Source organism: Lichenostomus cassidix, chromosome Z (assembly GCF_008360975.1).
Source record: "Lichenostomus cassidix isolate B80296 chromosome Z, HeHo_3.0, whole genome shotgun sequence".
In the NCBI taxonomy this organism is placed as follows: domain Eukaryota; kingdom Metazoa; phylum Chordata; class Aves; order Passeriformes; family Meliphagidae; genus Lichenostomus; species Lichenostomus cassidix.
In genome coordinates, this window is record NC_139511.1 from 65,950,121 (window position 1) to 65,970,349 (window position 20,229).

General features: G+C 41.8%; 1 protein-coding gene across 4 annotated transcripts in view; it reads right to left on the reverse strand.

Moving 5' to 3' along the window:
- The window catches only part of UNC13B (unc-13 homolog B), a 215,899-nt gene that overhangs the window by 124,506 nt on the left and 71,164 nt on the right, over positions 1 to 20,229 (reverse strand). For all 4 annotated transcript variants that reach the window (XM_085043297.1, XM_085043296.1, XM_085043295.1 and 1 more), the window contains 2 exons: positions 12,215 to 12,541; positions 10,224 to 10,314 (listed from right to left, as the gene is read on the reverse strand). In XM_085043297.1, the coding sequence (XP_084899423.1) occupies positions 10,224 to 10,314; positions 12,215 to 12,541 (418 nt within the window). The remainder of the gene's footprint in view (positions 1 to 10,223; positions 10,315 to 12,214; positions 12,542 to 20,229) is intronic.

The following is a 20,229-nucleotide window of genomic DNA, read 5'->3' on the forward strand; positions in this document are numbered from 1 at the left end:
CCCCACTAGTGAGGGCAGACAAAATGAGTTTATAGTTACTCAGAACAGCCCTTCCTTCTCTTACTGACTCAATGCCTATGTGTGGCTTAAACAGGATCCTCCTGTTTTGGGCAGATACTCCCACAGTCCAGAAGGCAGCACCACTGGTACTACACCACCTTGCAAACCTGAAGGCAAAGGCCACCCTGTATAAAAAGGGACTCGCTGCCTACGGCACCCCAGTAAACTGGCACTCAGATCTACCTCAGCCCTTCCAGCATCCAGCATGCACACTCAAGCAACAGATGAGAATCTCAAGCTATCTTTGGGATTTCACCACAGCTTTATGCCTAAATTATCCTTAGTTTTACAGCACATGAAGGATAAAGCTATCAACAACCTCAACAAATTCTTCCTGCAGAACAGATATTGATACCCTGATGTTCTCAAGTGCCTTTCAGCAGTGCAGATGTGCTACAAACCCAGCTCACAGACTGCCAGGAAAGGCTGCAGGGCTTTTCTTAGAGATTCAAAAGCCAAGGAGAGGAAGAATAAGTCCCACCTTTACCACCTCCGGGTTTCAAATTAAACCAATGGGGAACCACTAAAAAGCCCTTTTGAAAATGTCAGTGATTAACCATCCAAGCAATGGAAATGAACCCACAGTTTGACCAAGATCTGCCTCATCTCATCAGTCCTCCACAATGTCACAAAATTGTCCAGACTGCAAATATAAAGCAGACAGTATCTGTATGGCCATGATATGGCTTAAAAATCCCATTTGAATGCCAAGAAATTAATCTGGATGCAAAGAAAGTTTTTGTTATCACTCGTTAAGAACTATGTCCTACATAGGCAGTGTTCATTTGCTGCATCACAAGACCTTCAAGTGGCTTGAATTCTATGCAGAAAATAAAAGTGCTATTTCCAGCTGACACACCTAAAGGATGCAAAGACATCCAGAGGGACCTGGTCAAACTTGCAGAGTGGCCCACAGGAACATCATGAGGTTCAACAAGGCCAAGTGCTGTTGCTGTACCTGCATCAGGGCAACCCCCAGTATCAGCACAGGCTGGGCATGAACAGACCAGAGCAGCTCTGCCCAGAAGGACTTGGGGTGCTGTAGGTGAGAGGCTGGATATGCCCTGGCCATGGCACTCACTGCCCAGAGAGCCAAACGTGTCCTGGGCTGAATCCAGAGCCCTGTGGGCAGCAGGGGAAGGAGGGGATTCTGCCCCTCTGCTCTGCTCTGCTCTGGTGAGACCCACCTGGAGCACTGCATCAGCTCTGGGGTCCCTGCATGGGAGGGACATGGACCTGCTGGAGTGAGTCCAGAAGAGACACACAAAGATGATCAGAGGGATGGAGCATGGCTGAGAGAGTGGGGATTGTTCAGCCTGGGGAAGAGAAGGTTACAGGGTGACCTAATTGTGGCCTTCCAGTACATGAAGGTACAACAAGGAAGATGGAGAGACTGTTCACAAGTGACAGGACAAAGAGCAATGGTTTCAAACTGAAAGAGGGTAGGTTTAGATTAGATATTAGAAAGAAATTCTTTTCTGTGAGGGTGGTGAGGCACTGTACCAGGTTGCCCAGAGAAGTTGTGGATGCCTCATCCCTGGCAGTGTTCAAGGCCAGGTCGGATTGGGCTTTGAGCAACCTGGTGTAGTGGAAGGTGTCCCTGCCCATGGCAGGGGGGTTGGAATGAGATGATCTTTAAGGTCCGTTCCAATCCAAACCATCCTGTACTATACTGTGATTTGATTTTACATACTATGTAGAACCAGAACTGGAATACTAATATCTTCAAGCATAGTATTATGCAATATTACCAGCTTTTTAACTTATAAATACCACTTACACAATGGGGCAGAAAAAAAAGCAATCAATCTGGATGCACAGTACTAGAAGACTCCAGTTATACAACTCTTACAAGACTCGAAAAATTAGCTGAGAAGAATGCAAGGCAACCCTGCCCTACATCTCAACAAGTTGTGTAACAACACAGCTTGGAAAACAAGAAACAATTGAAAGAAAAGTGAAACTAAGTTCCAGCCCCCTTTTTCTGACCTACTGGCTTTTCCTATGAAGTTATGATATTATTCAAAGCATTTGCTAACATTGCATGAACAGTTATTGCTTCGTTTATGATGCTCTCAATGCTGGTTAGCTCATCTTTTCCTCAACTCTTGTGCTTTGTAAGCTGAAGCCCACTGCTATCCCTCTGGTGCAGCATTTCTTGTACAGATTGTTTCAGTAATACACAGCACTGGGAAATATCCCCTCCTCCCACACAGATCCTTAAAAATAAGAGTGTGAAGTCTGGCTCTCCCAACAGCCAATGCTATTTTTAAGGGCTGCGTATGTGGCAGGTAGGAGTCCCCCCACCCACCTCTCCCATTGCACCCCTATTTTGAGCAGAAGCAACTGACTTACTCCAGTGTCAGATGAAATTCACACGATTTTTACTGACGAGCACCACGCACAAGTGTCGTGTCAGGGTGGTCAGGACACCACAGGTTTCTGTGACCCATTCCAAATCAAACACAACCTCTACCACTAGAGCACACTGCTCTACTTCTGCCTGCCATTATATCCCCAAAACAAGGTACAAAGAGGGGTGTTTTGCATGAAGTGGCAATGCTTGTCTCAGTTCCGTTTTTAGTGCTCTTCTACAGCTTTTGATATATATTACTTAGTGGACTTGGTCCACTCTTCATACAGATCCAGGTTCCATTTTTACTGAAAGCTTCACTACTGCAGCAGGTCCTGAGAAAAAACAATCACTTAATCAGAAAGGTTTTTGGAAGAGTCTTGGTACAAATGTGAATGCAAGCTGGGCACCATCAGACAAGGGAAAAGAGCCTACTGTAGTTCACCCCAGTTCAGAGGGATGAACTATGGTGCATACAGATCATTCCTCCAGCCTGCAACACTCAGGTCACTTCTGGACGTAACCACCACAGAAACTGCTGTGAACAGACGGTCTATGAGAAATGCTGCCAGAGAAAAAAAGTCAGCAATTTTGAATACACAGTCTAATCAAGAATGCAGGAGCTGTACAAGACACAGGTTATCTATCCACATCACCAGCTCACTGCTGCCACCCATGTCTTGCTCTCTGATCAGAAGACGTACACTTACATGGAGAGGAGTGAAGGTGACTAAAATACCTTTTTCTTCAGAAAACATCAACTTGTTGGAATCAAAATCTGCTTTACAAGAACATAACAAATTCAAATGAGGCTATTTCTCTGGTCTAAGATGTCCAAACAGTTGAGGGAGTGCAGAGAAGAGTCATTTCCTGGAGGAAAGTTACATCTTAGCAGTTAATGAACTTTTCTAAACCATGGAAAACCTAGGTTAAAATCTCAGTATTGTTCAGCTCAGATCAGGAACAGAGTTCTATTTGGCCCTTATTCTAGATATACGTAGTTTAAAAAAAAATTGTAGGTATAATGATAGTCTATTTGCAACCAGTGCTATTATTATGATTTCAGAGAAGCACAGAATTCAGCCAAACTGGGTTACTTGAACATAATGTGCAGTACTTGCACAAAGAAAGAGATGAACCTGATTGTGGAACAAACTGTATCTCAGATGTTGCACAAAAACACCTTCCCTTTCTTTTTAACGAAATCAGTGGAATAAACTGTGGAAGAAAAGCAAACTAATCTTGGATTTCCACTTAGAGGCTTCAAAACAATTCTGACTTACAGACACATCAAGTTTCCAACACAAGACTGGAGAAGTAAAACCCCCAGAACTTGTCTGGGGTTTTTCTTACCAGCAATACGAAGATATGGAGAAAACTGAAGGGGACAGATGCCCAGTATGCCAGGGGATAGAGATCATCAACACCAAAACTGGCTTTTAGCAGAGATGAGTATCAGTGTATTGATAAGTTCAGAGAACCTTGCAGAACGACCCATTTGCAACTGAGCAGGCTCTGAGCTGCAATGGTCATTATGGAAAACACTGCACACTGCTTCACAAGACAGCATTTCTTTTAACTACTCTACAAGGGGAAAGGCTGCTGATCTTTTCCACTGGAGGTAAGGTTAACAAACAGCTGCTCAAAAATCATAACAGCAGCTAATGAAGACTGTTTCCTGGTGTGTATGAGCAAATAATTAACTCTTTGCTCTAACATCACTTAAAATTCATTGTAAAGCACATTAAAAATATGTAGTAGGTCTTAGGGAATCTCAGACAGGATAAATAAAAATGACTTTTATCCCAAACAGATGTGAATATGCAGATATTTTATTTAAGACACTCAGAGAAGAAGGAAGCTTTCCCTCATTGGAGTACAGCGTATCAGCTGAACCTTCCCTGGCAGAGAGGCAAAAACAGACACAAGTTGTTCAAACACCAAGGAATCACCCCACATTAAAAGCTACCTTGGGAAAAGCACAAAGGGCTTTGGAGAGTCTCGCAAGACTTGTCAGATGCAAACTCAGATGCAACAGAGAGAACCAAAATTATGAGAAGACAGTCTCCACTACTTTTGTATTTGAATGCTTTCTAAATAACTATTGTTGTGCACTCCCCAAGAGATCTGAAAGCCGCATTTGCAGAAAGGATTTGACTGCCACAGCCACCTAACACCAGACAGTCTGCAGTACAGCTGGCAGCAACCCTCAGATCGTGCCTGACCAATGTGATCTCTGTTTGAGCAGAGGAACAGCAAATTCAAGACTAAATTCAAGAATGTTCTACAGATCCCCACCAACAACAATCCCTAGGACTGGATCAGGAATGCTGGCATTCTGGTGGATGTTAAGACAACCTCCATAAATCCTTCTTTAAGAAAAGAAGGAAGACATTTAACTGGATATATACTTTTTCTGTACAAAGAGAAGTTTCCAGTAACTCTCTGTTAGAGTCACAGTGCTTCAGTTTGCTTCTTTGCCACTGTGTGGGAGGCTTTGAAAATGCAGAGCTTACTCATCTTCATGGGACTGATAAAGAGACACCTAGGCAACAAAGCTTAAGGGAAATAAAATGCCAAAAGTAAACTATTGCATGGACTGCAAAGTCCATGAGAGGTGAAAAGGGACAGCTTCCAGTCTTTTCGTGACTGGCTCAAAGCAGTTTGTTCTCCACTAGCCAAAAGAGCTGGTGCACAGTACATGGTGTTACTGATCAGAGTAAACCAAGAGGGCTTGGGTTCACATGTGGGGGTTGATTTCAATCACAGAGGGAGAGCTAAATAACTTATAATCAAAGTTCCAACCAAAGCTGGCACCAGACGCTGCTGGTCTCTTCACTAGGAGTGTAAGTCCAGCAAGGGCTCCTTAGGGCATCCCACTGCTGCTTATGAAGGAAATAGTGGTGCTTTGCACTAACAGCTTGCTTTCTCAAACTTAAAACAGGACTTCACACTACAAGATCATCAACAAAAGTGATCCCAGGACCAGGGCTTTTAAAAGTGAGACCCTAATGGCTCTTAAATATTTGCATGTGCTTGATTAGAAGTGAAGCTATGGAACATGGGAAAATCAGACCAAGGATATGACCTGTAAGACTAAAAGAAAACCCTTTTGGTTCCTGCTACTGCAGGTGATCATCATATTCCAGAAAACCACTGCCATGAACTACATCTGCCATCTCAGTAGGTGATCTGATTACGTATCAGTAAAAAAGAACAGACTATTGACTTGTAACTGGGAAAGACAAAGGTTAAATCAAAATAATTGGTATAAAATGATATTATGAAAAAAAGAGGAAGCAGTGCTCCAGTTACTTCGGTTTTGAAACAAAAACAAGTAAATTGCTGTATTTAATCTGCTGACAAAATAAAAGGAAAATTATGCATAAGACTTTTTCCCCCATAAACAACTTCTGTGTAAGTGGAGAAAATTCCAGATCCCATACTCCCTTCTAATTTAAATATACTTGAAAAGACTTGGTAAGAGGGGTAATTTGATGATTTGACTGAATTTTTGCTCTTCTCTGGTCTGCCAATTCTTCTGTTATACAAAAGTCAGATTCAAATTAATGTAATTTTAAAAGTTACACAGCCATGTCCCTAGCTGGAGGCTATTTCAGTTACTGAGGGCTGCAAGTTGAAGATGCAATAGCTACGTGTTGTTCTTCTTCTGGAAAAGCAGCTCCCACTGAGGGACTGCAGCAGATGAGCTATCAATTAATCCCTCTTTGTAGTCGAAGTTCTAAGTGTGAAGGTGAGGATTATTGAGTCATTCCTTGCAGGGCTGAAAACCCTAGTTGATTCTAGCATAATTAAGTTTCCTCTTCATAGAGAAAGAGAATAAGAAAAACAGCAGAAGCGAAGAACAAAACGTACGTGCATGCTACAACAAAGCTTTTTAAACATGCAGTTACAAATTCCTGTGCCATTTTGTAACTGTCAAGTCTTAATTAAAATACTACATTTCTCTGACTCATGGTCAGAATGTAGGATGCATGTACATTATTCACATGAATATTAATCTTTTCCCAGGTAGGAGGATGAATTCCTCAGTGGATTTATAATCACATCATATATGGAAACTTCTTGGGTGTCTTTTTCTTTTTTGGACTTTATTCTTTAAAATTTCAGTCAGATCATTAACAATAAGAGTGATAAGAGTAATTTCAGCAGTCTATGTGATAGGAGTCCATGCCTCAGATCTGTGAGGTGGAGCTCTATGTGTATTCATGAAATGATATGGCACATGGAGAAAGTGTAACACAGAAATGGTGCTGGAGATATCGCTTTGAAGACTGAGGACAGAACCACCAACTTCAACTCTGAAGTGCTGGAACAAACAATGATAGTCCTCTTGAAAGCTTCTAGGTAATGACAGAAGATGGAAAGATGTTAATACAGTGACCAGAGAAATGAAACACGATCTTTTCTAGCTACCAAGAGAATCACCTGGTTAGACTATCACCACAGGGACCTTTAAAATCCTGATCTGCATCTGTAAGTCTGTATTTGTATCTCTGACTTTCAAACAAAACCTACGAACAAGCTGATGATTCAACTTGCGTAGAAAGCAACTAGCAGAGATGCTCTTCTAGATTTGAGCATAAGTGCAGAGAGAAAGGAGGATGCAAATGCATCGGAGAAAACTCTGAGAGTCATCCTGATACCTTAGAAGGAAAGGAATTAGACAAGTGTAAAAACACTATGCAATTCTAGAACACAAACTAATAAAAACTCAGAAAGTCAGTGTCTAGAGCTCACGAGAAAGACTTAACAGACCAGGGACTTCAGGAAGCTGTTAACAGCTGTTAACAAAAATCAGAACCTGACCCAGTGAAGACACCTGCTCCCCTCCAGAAGGGCTTGAACTCTCTTCTTGAGGAAGTTTTTAAGGACAAGAATGATTGTACAGGAAAGGAATCAAAAGGCTGAAGCATAAAATTAAACATCTAGTAGTGAGCAAATGACACCATACTTGTCACATACCACAATACAGTATTTGTCACACAATATGACAAATAAAGGATGGATGCCTCCCATAGGAAGACAGAGGTATCATCAGGTGGCATTAAGAAGGCTGGATATTTGATGCCTTAATTGCTTCAGGTCTTCAGGGACAGGGACGAGCACAGTAAGGCAGCTGATAGAACTCATACTGGATTGGTGGGGGGTTTTTAAAGGAAAAAGGTTTAGAAAGTTATAAAAAAAAAAGGCTGCAGTAAAGAAAAACAAAATTGAAACAAATAACCACCTTACCTGTTTGTTAAGTCAGCTGGCTCTAATCAATATTTATCCTCAGGTTCTAGGTTGCAACACTGATAGTCATTGAGTGCTAAGAACTTGAGAAACAGGCAATGCACTTGCATATTTGAAAAAGGCAAAGCAAGTATTTATGCTTCAAAATAGTAAGACTTGGATAATTATAAAAGAACTAACTTCACACACACACACACAATTCCCTGGAGACTGAAGACTGGAACAAATAATCAAATTATTTGCAAATCTTCTAGAACGTAAAAAGGAGAGAAATAACTGTGAGTGCAGTTTCATCAAGAGTAGAACTGTGTCAAATGCATTTAACTTCCTTCTGTGACACTGTAAATTACTCTAAGGGGTAGAGAGAGAACAGTAGAAGTTTTAAACCCTGTGATCTGGATGAAGCTGTTAAAAAAGATGCAAACATATTATTAAAAAAATTATAATCATGGTACCCAAATTGAAAGAATGTATCAAGCAAGATCCCTCAGGCAACTCTGGTAGCACACAGCCCATCAACTTGGGTACCACACAACTGTGCCACAGACAACTGAAATTATTTACTCACATAAAAGGTGAGGAAGACAACGAAGTGCTTACAAAATGAAAAAAAACCAAAACTACGGTTCTTTAGGAACAAGTCCAAATCCATATTCAGCTGTAATCCAATACAAATATAGGCTATGAAACAACTGACAATGCCATTTTTCAGATGGAACCTCAGCTCTGGAAAGTGTAAAAGGCTAACTATTCATCAGTGGTAGCCTGTGATAAAAAAAGCACCATCACAGCAGGACAGCCAGTATACCCTGAGATATCAGGGTCACAGGCAGACCTAAGTCTTGGTTGCTCTATAGTGCACATGAGCATGCTCTCAGCTGCATTTCCACACTCAGCTTTGGACACTGCACTTCAGGGAAAATAAAGGCATGAGTAGGAGAGAGAATTAAAAAAATTCTCTCAGGCTGATTGAAGAGTTCCTAAAAAACCTGGCAAGAAAAGGCTAAAAGAAAAAGGGTCATCTAGTGAACACAAGAAGAGAATGTGGCTTTGTCCTGTTTTTGCAGTAGCCCTTTACTATTCCAGTATTCCTTGTCCTAATGATGAGAAATGGATTTAAATGGAACAAGAGAGAGACCTAGAGCAGAGGTAAAGAAAAGCCTTTGGACAGTAAAGGCAGCTAAGAGCAGGCTCCTGGAAAGCTCCAATTCTTACATCTTTTGGTTTAAGGGAATTTTTGATCAATAGTTTTCAGCAGTGGTCAAGACAAAGCAAATAATGACATTTTGCTATCATAACTAAACTACTGTTTCAGTAACAATCCTCTCAAAGCATGTCTTTCTTCCAATTCAGCAGAATCACAAAATGATGATGAACTTTATGGACCTTCTATTTCCTCAGAAAAAGAGAGACGTCCATTGATAGGTGTTGTTGAAAGTCTTGTCCCTTGTTTGTGCACTCATTTTTCCAAAAGGCACAGAACTAAATTGTTTTGTTTGCATACTCTACAAAATCACAGCAGAAGTTAATTTCTTCTTAAGATACTAGTGGTGCTCTTCACTTCCCACGTCACGCTGAGAGCTTTGATCCAAATCCTTTCTGATCAGAAGTAATGCAATTGTTAAATGAAAAAGCATTTACAATCCAGACAAGACAAGAGAAAAACAACTTGGCCTCCCCACATGCAAAGCAGTAACAACAACCACTTTCTTGAAAATTTGTGAAAATCCAGAAGAGAAACAAAAGTCCTGATTATGACAGATACTGTAAAATAATTTCTTATAAAAACAAAACAAGTCATCTCTAGAAGAAAGTGGTATTTTTAAGTGAAATATATTAACTCTGCACTTAGAGCAGTAAGCAAAAGTTTATCATCTATGGAACATGAACACCATATGTTATCTTTCTGTGGGCATATAGATGGATGAAACCATAAGGTTTTTTTTTTTTAAATCCAAGTTTTTGGTTCTTAAATACTGTTTTCTAAAACAAGACTGTTTATACTGTTATAGAAAATGTCACAACCTTTTCCTTTTGACTTCCCAAATCAAGACTATTTATTTTTAAATCTTACTTTCATGAAATGGAAATACCAAGACTTACTATACACCCACTTTCAATAAGTATATATAAAAATATTTGATGCAAAGTTTCTCAAGGAACATTTTCACACTACAAATAATACAGATAACTCCTACTAAACTAACAAGCTATCCTCAAGTTGCCTTGAGAAAAAGTCTTCATTTCAAACAATTTAGAATAAACCATTTAAGTCCCAGACACCATTATTACTATTTACAAATTTAGAGCTAATTTCTCAGCTTCTGCATCTTTTCTGATATTCATCTCTAGTTCCACACAATGCTGTTAAAAATGTCTGGTAGAATCAGACAGCTCTAGAATCACCACAACATGCTGCAATCCTATACAATACATTTGATGACATTTTTGCCTGCAAAACATCGAAACTGTAATAATTGCCTTACAATGAAGAAGAAATTAAACCTTGAGCCACAGCAGCTCAGAAAAGGAGCAAAGCAATACTCCATCCTACCTGTTGAAGCTGCAGTCGGACTTTGTTAATTGCTCTAATCCAATGGGCTCTTGCTGGAGGAAACGGTGGTAGCTCGATGTCACCCTCGTATCTTGAAAGCAAGAAACAGGAAATCACTACATGAAAAACCCTCACCTGTAGCATTAAATTTTCAACCACATGGTGCAATCACAGCTTCATCTGTGGAAGCTGAAAGAACCAACAGGCTCCAGCCAACACAGCCCTGCACGTGCTCTGGGAAGCGAGATGCTAAAGCAGGAGTTTCCTTAGACACAGGAGGTGCCTTGGAAACTGGCAACCTGCAAGATGTGAGTCTGTACACAGACCTAGGAGGAAGATGATGTTTGTGAGAACATCAGGAAAGCAATCTACAACATCTGATCAAGCCAATGCAACTCAATGGTATTGTTATTACAGACACAAAGAAGTAGACTTTATATTTCCACGCCTGTTGCAGTCCCCTTCTAACCACTGCCCCTTCCTACTCCTCCTGCTACATATTTACAGCCGCTCTGTAGTGGTAACACTGGCAACAAGGCTCAGCCATGTGTCTCCCCTGTGCATTGAACCTTTGTCACACCACTCTTTCCTACATCTTTTCAAGAGGACATGTGGACCTGTCAGCAATGCTCCACCTCAGTGCCCCACAGCACATCTTGCAACCCCTAACCTTGTGATACCTCAGACTTCTGATGGCATTCCTCCTTTTGTATGTTGCTGATGTGTAAATCACAAAAACAAACACCTCTTCCTGCCTGCAAAGCACCCCACACTGCTGATAGTATAAAACAACCCTACAGCTGAAAGCAACACACATCCATGCTTCAGGTGCAGCTCTAGGGATCAAAATTCAGAATTCAGTTCCATGCATACTCCATGGAGACAGGAGAGCACTGCCAGAGAGTGGAGAGAAAGGGAGCCAGTGAGGCAGGAGCATCCAAGCTAGATGCCTAAATTAGCCTGAAACAGACTATGTGAATAACCTTTCCTGTGAACAAATATAGGCCAGCCATTCTGGGACAAGACTCCTGCTGCTCTGTAAGGAAAAGAGGAAAGTGAATCAGAGTTTAAAAACAGTTTAACACTTTTCTAGTCTTGTTTTCCTCTTTTCATCTTTAGTGTAAGGCTTGCCTACACATGAACTCCTGCAGTTAATTCTATCATCCAAGCGCAGTGACACCAGCTGTACCCTCCAAAGGGTACAGACAGGCAGACATCTTCCCATGGATCTAACTGAACCAGATAAAAAAAAAAAAAAAGTCCCTCATGAAAGTATAACCACATCCAGGGGCTGCAATGACTTGATTACCTCAAGGAAAAATGTCACTCCCAAATTTAAGCAATGAAATTTGAAATTCCTGTAAAACCTGTGCAAAACCCAGTACTCTACTCCCCCAAACTTAGACGAAATACTTTTGAAGCCTGTTTTCAATACTGTTGACAGCTTGGAAAATCAAAGTACAAGGACAAGAAAAGCTGCCACAGTTAGTCAGAGCAAAATGTCTATTCATGCCATGATTCTACAACCTACAACTACATAAACATTAACTCAAATGGTGGTAGTCTACTACACAAGAATGGAACTAGTGAAGCTCTAACCATGAAAACACATAATTCTTGGTTGCTCAAGCATAAACTTGATCCCACATGAGCAATGGAAGCAGCTATTTTGGGGCCAGAGTATGTTCATCAAACCAGAAACAGAAGATCCAGCACATGAGCTTCAAAGCACTAGATGGTGTTCCTCTTTACATACACAAACCCATGGTTTAGCATGTGTTCCTCTTTGCCCATACAGCAAACATAGCTTCAGCTTAGCAAACGTCCCACAAGTAATTGGTCCTGCACAATAGATGTTCCATAGATCAGCAACATCAACTCATTGTCAGAGAAGGCTGCAAGACCAATGTACATAATTTGCCCCAGGAAATGGGAAATAGAAGAAGCATCTTTGAAGTAGCTGAAAACAACTTGGTAATAGTTTCACCTACCTCAATTGAACTCCTACATCAATATCCTTGGGCTTCTCAGGTTCCAGAGGTATCTTAGCTGCAGAATGGTCTGCAGGCTTTTCCTCAGTCTTGCAGACCTTCTCCTCCTCTCCTTTGCCATGAAGCTCCTCTTGTTCCTTGAGCCACGTCTGACCATCCTTCTGGTAGCTGCCCGAACTGTGGTACGAGTGATTCGACTGCCTTTCCTGGTGATCATCCTCCTGCTCAGAGCCATGGGCACTTTCATGGGAATGTTCCAGCTCACTTAGATGAGAGCTTTCCTGGCTGACATTGCAAGAGGAGCCATATCTACTACTGCCAGCAGGACTATGAGAGAACAAAGAAGTCCATCAGAAAAAACAGAGGCTTGGAAAAACACAAAACAACCTGCACATCTGAAAAACTGAGCAGGACACTAAATATTACTGAAAGGACATGTTATGAAGCTGTATTTAAGTATTCTGTTCTTATGATTATTATTATCTAAATATAGACTTCTGAACCTCCAAAGTTTGGTAGGCAGTAGAGATACTTCATACACGGCCTATTGGCATATAGAAAATATATGCTTTTTTTTGTATATATATATGTATATGTATATATATATATATACAAAAAAAACCTCCTGCGTCACCTTACATCTGCTAGGAACTGCAGTGAAGATATTCTAATAACCAGACAGGAATAAGAATGGAAATACAGCAATTCAGAGTGAAAGTGTTTCTGTCTTCTGCAGTTTTGCTGCAGCTGGAGTCTTTATCATGACCATTTAAGATGACTATTGTTAAAAAATACAGTTAAAGTTAATTTTACTTTTATATATGAAAAATTTATGATAGAAGTATTTTGCAGTCAAGATTAAGACTGTCAAGACATTCAGCTTACAACCTTTTACAAAAGTGGAGCAATTTTTCAAATGAAAGCCACATGTCTCACTCTAGTAGGGCTTTCTCAATTATTTATTTTATATAGAAACCCCAGCATCACAAGGGTGTGACCTCCATGATTTAAGACACCACTTTCAGGACTGAATTCCTAGAATCCTCAAACAAAATACAGCAGATGGGAATTTCTCATGCAGTCAGGAAAACTATAGCCAAGTATACAGTGTTGCTTAATTAGCAGCACTCATATTTTTCTGTTGCAGTCTTAGGAGAATTTGGAGCCAGGAAGTTCTGTGAGTGCAGAGTTGCAACTGTATGATCAGAGGAGTAAGTTTCACTTATATTACACAGAAATTTATACTTTAAACCAGTCTCTGTTTTGATTTTTAAGGGCAATTGAAACTTAGCACATGCATAGGACTGAATACAGACTCATAAAATACTGTTGCGCTCCTCCAGTGGCTTTCTTAACTGCATGAAGTAAACTTTGCACCAACTTTAGGAAGACCAAGCATTAGAATACCTTCACTGGTATGTCTGAAAATGTTTTAAGATCTTCAATAATGTGAAATGAACTTAAGCAGTTCTATAATGCATCATCAGTAAGTTAAATTTCTCTCTAAAATGAAAAGCCTTCACCTTGCATTTTGAAAACAAAATGTTCCCTCCTACCAATACATTCTACCTGTTACTTTTTTCTTAGCAAATACAATACTACTATCACTAAACAAGAAAGCAAAATTAATTGTATGCAGCAGAAGTAGCACACAAATACTATAGCTCCTGAAAGGCTAAAGAAATTAGCACTAAAAGCATCTCATTCAGTGGGACACATTATAAGAACATGAGAAATTCAATCACATTTACAGAAAAGGAGTGGAAAAAGGTGAGAAAATGGTCTAAAGACTTGCATATAACTAGTGACTGCAGTTTGCCATTCTGTCTGTGACAGTCACCAGAGATATCACAAACACTGACAACAGGTAGGGACTGGGACTGAGCTACAAACATCAGAAACCAAGGACACTGTCTACTGCTGCAGCACTGCATTATAAATGGTCAAATGCCATTTATTATGCCTCATTTGTAACTAGCCTTTTCTCATTCAGTTGTTCCACGCTAGGCAGATCTGCAGCCAGGGTGTCAGGATGCAGCACTGTTCCATCAGGAGCAGAATCAAGCCCAGTTTCTTTCTCTTCAGGCTTGTCTGGCACATGCTCTTCTACTTGATCTTCTTTCTGCAGTTCACCTGAAATCACGTTCTGCTGATTTTCTGACTCTTTGTCAAGCTTCTCTCCCAGCTCTTTGTTGGATGTCTCATCAACAGTGCTTGCACCAGATGGCTCTTCAGAATGTTCATTGTCTACAGTGTCAGGCTGCTTTGAAGACAACTTTACTTCTATATTTGCATCAGTCACTTGATCCGAGACTGCAGTTTTTGAGTCTTCTTCTGAACTGACTGTTCCTAACACCTTGTCATCTGGTTTTGACAAAGCCTGTGGTGGTACATGTGGTTCCTTTTTGGCAGAGGTCTCCTTGATGTCTTTTTGCCAGGGAAAGGAGAAATCTAGCTTTTTCCCAAATACTGCTCCTTGGGTACTCTCTGGCTTACTCACCTTTTCTTCACTACCTCCTTCAAACAGAGAAAAAGAGAGTTTCTTAAAACTGGACACAAGGCCCTCATCTGTTCCTGCTTTATTTGCAGAAGGTGGCTGCTGAGAGAAGAATGACCCAAATGGTTTTCCACTATCAGAAGATGACATAAAGCCAAATTTTGGCAAACTGGGTATGCTCGGTATTTCAAAGACAGGTTTACTACTGCTTGTGTCTGGAGCAACATTATTAATTTTGCCCTGTTTCTTCAAATCGGATTTGGAAGCAATTCCTTCTGCAGGCACCTCATCAATTTTTAAATGTTTCTCCTGTTCAACAGTTTGCTGTTCTACCTCACTTGTCTTTTCTTCATTCAGCTGAGGCAGATGAACACTGGGCTCATCAGATGGAGCTGTGGGTTCTTTATCATTACTACTGACCAAGTCCTGCTGATCAATACCAGCACTGGCCTGATCCCCTGTAACAGCAGGCTCTGATTCGAGTGTGGCACTCTCATCTAACTGGGAAAGGTTTGTGTCTGCCTTGTTAACTTGGGCTTCCACTTCCTGTGAAAGCTCATCAGTAGTGTCAGTGTGAAGGGTGTCAGTGGCTGCCTTGTCTGCAGGAGCAGCTTCTTCCTCTGCTACACCTGAAGACCCCAGATCTGGTTGGTAAGTACCTACATCAGCCTGGTCAGTGGCCTCTACCTGCACTGTATCAACTGCACCACTGAGATCAGCCTGGCATGGCTGGGTATCTACCACCCCACAGGGCTGTGCTTCACTATCCTGCTGGGATACTCGGGATTCCTCAACGACTCCATTCTCACTAGAGAGTCCTGTTTCTGGAGTGGCCCCCAAAGGTTCCTCTTTAGAGGTTTCCAAGCTCATTTTCTCCTCAGTTTCTGTTTTCACAGGAGACTCTTTCGTGGAGTTCTCTTCTGTTGAAACAGGTACTAAATCCTTCTTCACAGAGCTAGAGACATCTCTTTTAGACTCCCTGGCTGCAGCTGTATTTTCTGTCTCCCTAGAGTCTTTTGCTGGAACAGACCCAGTGACATCTTTCACACTAGTGGTTTGAGGTTTAGGGGTGGATTTTGGAGGCATCTCTTTTGGAGATTCTTTTGGACCTTTGAAGATGCCAAATATATCATTTGTGAAAGCGGGTGCCGGGCCACTCGGGAGGGATGAGAAACCAAAGAAAGAGGAGCTCCTCTTCTGTGCTGGAGGAGGTGCAGTAGCTTGAGGTTGAGAAAAGAAACCAGAAAACGTTTTAGGTGGTTTCATTTTTGTCATGAAACTTGAAAACATTTCAACTGAAGAATCCAGAACCGATTTATCACTCTCAGGTTCCTTTGGTTTGCTTTGCAAATTAGGTGCCTCTGGCATTTTAGGAGGAACGTGTGGCTGTTGTGCCCTTTGTAATCTGTCAGTTTGTTCAGGTACTTTTTGTTCTGGCAACTCATTCTGTACACGTACATCTTCAGAGACCACTTCATTTTTCATGTCACTCATACTATTTAAGTCATTTAGACCCTGGGAATCCATCTTATCACCTGAGGCCATGCTATGATCAATGCTTTCAGAAGTTTGCTCTTTGGAAGTGTAAGGCTCTCCCTCAGTAGGAAATGCAACACTGTCCATTTTCTCCGTGTTACCTGAAGCATCTTCTTCTGCCCCATGGGAAATACTCAGTTGGTCCTGAGAACCCTCCTGCACAGTGGGAGTCTGAAGGCAAGGACCAGGAGCACACAAATTGGTTCCTGCAGTGTCCTCAGTCTGTGGAAGCTTTCCTAGGCCACTCTCTTCACTGGCCTGTGGAAGCTTTTCTAAGCCACTCTCTTCATTGGCTTGTGGAAGCTTTTCTGAGCCACTCTCTTCATTGGCCTGTGGAAGGTTTTCTAAGCCACTCTCTTCATTGGCTTGTGGAAGCTTTTCTAAACCACTCTCTTCAGCTACTGCAGCAATATTTTCTACATTTTCCACTGCCAGCTTTTCTGATTTATTTTCTGGGATCACAACATCATTAGACGTCTGTTTGCCAGTCACTGCTGCAATAATATCATCAACTTCTTTCTTATTGTCTGTGTCTTGTTGCCTGGTAGAACTGCTGGTTTTGACACCAGAGTCGATGGAAACACTTTGCTTCATATGTGGCTTAGCTATTCTTGTATTACTCTCCTGTCTAGGAGCATTTGGTGGCTTAGAGGTCACTGGTTTAGCTGTTTTCTCCTGTGCTGGAGCAGTTTGTGGCTTTTCATCCAAAAAGGATGTCAAATTAAAGAAGCTAAAACTAGTGCTTCTTTGAGGTGCGCTCTTGTCAGGAGCTGGACCACTGGAGAAGAAGGAGGGCAGATGAAACAGCCCCTCTGTTTCTTGTTGCTTCCCGCTAGCAGGAGCGGCAGCAGGTGCTGAAGGCTTTGGTTCATCTGATCCAGTGAAGAAGGAGAATATGCTCTTACTGGCTGGCTGGGATTTCGGGGCAGTGATGTCAGAAAAGCTGAATGGCAAACTGAAACTTGACTCTTTGGGTGGCTGGTTGGGCTTTGGCTTAGTCTGATTAGCTGTGTCTCCCACATGACCTCCCTGCTGCTTTGGTGTAACTGTGGGTGTGCTGCTTTGCTGCCCAGCTGGCTGGCCCAGCTGGCTTACTTTGGGACCTACACTCATTGGCTTCTGTGAAGCATTTCCAGGAGGCACTTTTTTACCCTCAAGAGGCTGCTCCACAGTTTTTTTGCTTTGCTGTTCCACTTGCACCCTGGGGCTAGGAGAGACCTGATTATCTGTACCTTCTGTTCTCACCCCTTCTTTAGGGGTGGCAGACAGACATGGCATACTGGCACTCTGAAGACCCCCAGCCTTCTCAGGTTTCTGTCTCGGCTCAGCCACAGTTCTGCTACTGGGTTTTGGCAGAGTCGTAGTACTTGAGGTTGGTTGAGAAGTCACAGGCTCCACTTTGAAGAGATCTCCAATGGATCCAAATAAAGATGAGATGCCAGAGGTTTCCTTCTGTTCTGGCTGTTTCACCTCTTCTGGTTTATTACTTTGCCTTTTCTCCACTTCTGGTGGTGGCTGTGGTGGTTGAGAAGTCACAGGCTCCACTTTGAAGAGATCTCCGATGGATCCAAATAAAGATGAGATGCCAGAGGTTTCCTTCTGTTCTGGCTGTTTCACCTCTTCTGGTTTATTACTTTGCCTTTTCTCCACTTCTGGTGGTGGCTGTGGTGGTTGAGAAGTCACAGGCTCCACTTTGAAGAGATCTCCGATGGATCCAAATAAAGATGAGATGCCAGAGGTTTCCTTCTGTTCTGGCTGTTTCACTTCTTCTGGTTTATTACTTTGCCTTTTCTCCAGTTCTGGTGGTGGCTCTGGTGCTTTGCTTACTTGCGTTTTAAAGAAATCAAAAAATCCAGAAGTTTGGGGTTTGTTGGCAGTTGAGGTTGCCGGAGAATCTTCTCCAAGACTGAACAATTTCAGAGCACTTTTAAATAATGTCTCCTCAGGCTCAGTGGCTGGTTGGCTCTGACTTGGCTGTGGCTGACTTGGTTCATTAATGGTTGCATGCCTTTCAAGACGCCTGGGAGCTGGTGCTGTTTTAACAGGTCTCTCTTCTCCCATGGGTTTGCCATCTGCAGCAGTTTGGCTCAGTATAGAAGGAGATCTTGTTAGTCCTGGTTTCTTAACACGGATGTTTCCAGTCTGGTGTAATTCTGGCTTTTCATTTCTAGCAGCCTCCAAATTAAGTTCCGATGAAGTACTTCTTCTTGGTTCTGATGTAACAGGGAACTTCTGCCCTGCTTGTTCTGCATCTAATTTTCTATTTGGTGTAAGTGATAAAACATCAGTTTTATTTTCAGATGATGTTGACTGTGTGTCTGTTTTCTTCTGTGAGGCAGAATCTTCTGGTGTTTCAGAGCCAGGGCTTGTAGACTTTCCAATTAGTCCACCCAAAGCAGAAAATAGAGAGCTAACTTTGTTCACTGGTGTTTTCTTATCTTCCTCAGCCTTTTTTGCTTCTGTTACCTTTTCAGTAGATGTTGCAGTTTCTTCAGCTTTAGTAGTAGACTGAAACAGTTGGAATCCAAAGAATCCCGATGACCCACTTCCAGAAGTTGTCACAGGGCCAGCTTTATCAATCTCCTTGGTGTGGACTTCCTTACTCAGTGATTTACTGACAGCTGCTCTGGAATGTGTTCTGAGATCAAGTGTTAATGGAGGCTCCTCTGAATAACTTGGGGTTTCCTTCTCAGGTCTGAAATCTACTTTGACTTTTTGAAGTTTATAACCTGAGAAGTCTAATGGCTGCTCTCTCTGATAATAAATAGACTCCTCAAACATTTGTGAAAAAGTTTCCAGATTCATGTTCATTAGCTGGTCACTCCTCTGCAAAGCTACTGACAAATCCAGGGGTTTATTTGTTGTATAATCATCTAGAGTCTCTTCAGCAAACCAAAAGAGCTCATCTTCACTGCCAAGAGGGACTTTGAAACCACAAACAGCAATTGTGCTGTCTTCTAGCACAGCTCTTGGAATGGAATCCATCTGGAAATTATAATCCCAACAGTCCATGTAGGAGTAAGTTTCAGGAGCACACACGTAGACATACTGCCCAGTGGGATCAGTGAGCAGGGAGTACACATACTGGCTGTCACTGTACATGTAGTATCCACAATCACCATCCTCTGATGGCCACCACACACCCTGCTCAAGCATCGTTATCCACTCCTGGTACTCCCGGCTATAGGATGAGTACATTAACCCTTCATCCATACTTAAAGTCTCTTGGTCAATTAGTGTCCACATTGCTCCATCACAGCCAGAGGAGTAGCTCAAATCCATGGGAAACTCTTCAAATGAGTAACTGCCATCTCTTTCAAAGGGTGGAAAGTTACTGTAACTTTCATTGAGAGAATTAGCAGTCCAGGCATCATTTTCTTCCAAACAAATGTCTTGAAATATTAACTGGTCAAATGACTCATATGACATGGCACTTAAATCCAAACTCTGCCCATCAAAATTGGCATTAGTCTGCCAATCCATCACATTTGCATTCCCATCCTTTTTACAGAGATTCACTACCACATCATTTTCAGGCCAGTCCAAGAACTGAGGGGGCAGAACAGAGTTCTGGTTTAACACATAGTAAACTGGTACTGCTATTCCATGAGTGTCAGCCAGTCCCCCCATTTCATATTCCCATTCAAAGCTAGAATGACTCCTTGTTTCCTGATAAGCTGAGTACTGCTCTATAGAGTTATAGCTTTTATTAGTCAAATTGAGAAATTCATTTGATCCTTTGTTTAAAGGAGTTGGAGGAACTCTAGATTCTGCTTCCTGGTGAGGAATATGCCTGCTGTTTACAGGCTTTCCAGATAAGTCCTGTACCTTGTCTTGCAGATTTAGGGCCTCAGGGAGCACAGGATGCCCACCATGGGGAACATGGGGCTCAGCTGTTTTATTTACTGTTGCATTGGATGGGTGGTCAGTAGTGGAAGATTCCACTGTTTTCACATTATCTTGTTTCTCCTTTGATTTGGGC